General features: G+C 43.1%; 1 protein-coding gene across 2 annotated transcripts in view; it reads right to left on the bottom strand.

Moving 5' to 3' along the window:
- Window positions 1-1608: 1608 nt before the first annotated feature.
- The window catches only part of LOC138008390 (glutamyl aminopeptidase-like), a 36062-nt gene continuing 34520 nt past the window's right edge, over window positions 1609-3150 (bottom strand). For both annotated transcript variants that reach the window (XM_068855713.1, XM_068855712.1), the window contains exon 19: window positions 1609-2435. In XM_068855713.1, coding sequence (XP_068711814.1) covers window positions 2283-2435 — 153 coding nt within the window. In that variant the 3' untranslated portion in view covers window positions 1609-2282. The remainder of the gene's footprint in view (window positions 2436-3150) is intronic.

The raw sequence follows: 3150 nt of genomic DNA, 5'->3' as shown, positions 1-3150 counted from the left end.
ACACGTTTCAACCCTTATGGGTTTCTGGTTATACGGTATACGAGCTGATATCCGCACTCGAGTGAACCAATCAGAAAGCTTCAATCTTGGACATTTCAAATGGAAAGTGAAGACCACCCCTCCCCCCAATTTCAATGATGAGAAAATGGCGGGGTTCAACTTGCACGCGGATTCATCATTAGGGACTTTGAGATCTACGACGGCGACGTCACCTCAAAATATAATTTTGCACTATCGTAAGTTTCTCGCGGTGAGGCCATCTCGTTAGCGTCGTACAGTGTGGGCGAAATATCCTAAAGATAAATTGGAACGAGCGGTTTCAGAGTAAAACTAGAAACTGAAAGATTCACAATTGTACGCCGGCGCTGTCTTCAAAACCTCAATTTTGGCAGAAGCCTAAGAGTAGGTAGGAGCAAACAACTGCCCTATATCCTCGTCATGGTGTCTTTACAGACCGATCTATTTTTAGATTGAATTTCCCGCGAATGAGACTCCCGTGGGAGCCCGATGACCAATCACAAGAAACTATGGCGCAGTGGTGAGAGCACTCGCCTCCCCACAATGTGGGTTGAGTTTGTTGGTTCTCTTCTCTGCACCGAGAGGTTTTTCTCCGGGTACTCCGGTTTTCCCGCCCTCTCCTCAAAAACCAACATTTGATTAGTATTAATTGTTGATTTCAGTTTACAGTGTCTCCAATTAGTTCTTCAGCGCTAGAATACTGGACAATTAAATAAAGTTTCTTTCGTTTCCATTCCCTCGGGTCCCAAGTAACCTTTCTCGAGGATACTAGTACGTAAACAAGCAAAATGGCGGGTGAAGGACGCATTTTGGCGGTTGATGCTCTTTTACTCTTACTAGCATCTCTTGCTTCAACTTTTCAGTGCTGTGGCTTCTTATTATCATTTTTCATGCTGCAACACCTCCGCCAAAGGTAGTAGTATATCGTGACACGATCCGACCCCCGGTTGGCGGGTTACCCCGGGGACCTTCAAGCGTTTCCACTGCAAAATGAGACCCCAGATGGGCGGGTTACCCAGTCTGCCAGACCGGGACCCGCCTCAGCGGGTTGCCTTACCTATCATGTAAATGCGACGCTGAAAAAACATGAGTTTGTATGAACAGGCCGGTTACCCCACCTCCTAGTTTTGGGAAAGTCGTAGACATACCGTCAACCAGAAGGGCATATATTTGGGGGGTGAAATCCATTTTACTCACAGGGTAAAGTTAACCGAGACCTCGTCAAAGCCACGTAACAGGCCAAGAGAAGTTCGCTCTTAGGTGCATTCTCGTCAACATGACCTAGCATCTTCTGTCGGTGCCTGTGCAAGAAAGAACAGCTTAGGGGTCGAAAATGGTGTGATGTTTTTTTTGTGGTTATTCACAACTACAAAATCAATTTCGTAAGAAAATGAGCCCGTGTCTTCAACCGTACAATATTTTTTTGGAGAAGACTTTGACAGAGACAGCCTCAATTGATGAGTGTTTCCCGTAGGTGTCTGATTTCATTCATGCGATCGATAGCCTACATAATCCTATTACGTGACGGCATGTAGGCAAATGTGAGAGCGCTCGGGTACCGTTCAAATATTAGAACAAAGAGATCAAGAGTGTTGAAAAAACTTGACGTTTAATAACGGCTTTAACTTTATTCATTTAATAGTTCATTTATGTAATTACAATACAAAACTATTATCGCGATAGATAGAAGCGAAGATCTAAGTTTTAAATACTATACTGACATCGGAATTTCCTTCCCCTTATTCGATAACTGAGACCGTGAATATGTCACGTGAATATGTCAACGACTATTTTGCGCATGCGTTTTTTATGTCTACGTAAGATTATGGCAAAATAGTCATGGCGGTTAAACTCAGGTCACTTCCAAGGCGACCATTTTGAAATAAGGTATCCGAGACATCTGACACTACTTTTACATCACTATACTTTAAAAGCACACCGGAAAAGTTGGGGTTTTGACGAATACAAGTCCGGAGTTTCTCATGCTTCCTCCTTGCTCTTTCGACCGCTATGATTCTAACTTCGATGTTATTAAATTAAATGCTGTATGGGAGCAAGTAAAAAGTACAAAGAAATAATACCTACAAGGATACTTTTCCAAAGGGAAGACGTTTCAAGAGGGGCGGAACTCTAGGACCGACCACCGACTTAATGATATGACTTGCATAGCTGCAATCTAAGAATACATTGTAGTCTTACCCAAAAAAAGGCGTGCAAGTGTGAACGCGATCTAAACAACATGATCTACTATTTCCCTTCAGAGTTTAAGTAACTACTGAAACAGCAGAACCGAACCAATCCGTTACAATGTCTTCGTATTTCTTCAGCCACTCAATGTTTGCCTGCGTCTTTTCGATTGCCTGGTTTCGCGCATTCTCGCTTGTTCCGGCGTCAGTACGGTTGAAAAATGACTTCATCTGCAAAAAGGTAGACAGTATTTCACACGTCTATTCAAATTGTTCTATTGTTTGGAGTTACCAAGATTTCAACAAATGTATGCAAAATACGTTACTAAAAAGTAATTTTACCTGGACTCGGCCACAGACGCAGCACCACAGACACTTAACAAACAGGATCTCTAACCATCAAATGTCCCAAACTGGAAATATCTGGCCCTAGCCCCTTCCCCTCCCTCTTAGGTTTGATTGGTAACGCAGCCTCAAACATAAGATGGTCTCTTGAGCAGATAATGCATGTAACAACTCCTATTTGCTAGAAGGAACGAAGTAAAATTTGCCCGAAATTTTGTGTGGCAAACTTAAAACTTAAAAAGTTGAGGCTCCACCTTCTATGTGGCAAAATAAATATTCAGAAAGGAGAAGTGATCCTCGCAGTGACTTATCAGGACAGTTAAAGCAATTGTCTCTCAGGCCCCGTCCACACCTATCTGGATATTCCTCTATGAATCCGGAAACGTGTGGACGCTAAATCCGGAATTTTTTTTATCCGGATGACGTAACAAGATCGAGCCCAGTTCCCTTACAAAAACCTTAAATAAGAATGACCACAACCAGGTTTTCGGAGCCCGCGAGACTGAGCACCCCCAGCAAACCATTGTTTTAACGAAACCGCTGATCAGCAACCTGGTTCTGGTCATTGCTGTCTAAGGTCTTCCAGTTCCTTGCCGTGAAA

The sequence above is a fragment of the Montipora foliosa genome, chromosome 6, assembly GCF_036669935.1.
Source record: "Montipora foliosa isolate CH-2021 chromosome 6, ASM3666993v2, whole genome shotgun sequence".
Taxonomy (NCBI): domain Eukaryota; kingdom Metazoa; phylum Cnidaria; class Anthozoa; order Scleractinia; family Acroporidae; genus Montipora; species Montipora foliosa.
The sequence above is the reverse complement of the archived record's forward strand: the minus strand, read 5'-3'. Positions and strand labels throughout refer to the sequence as shown.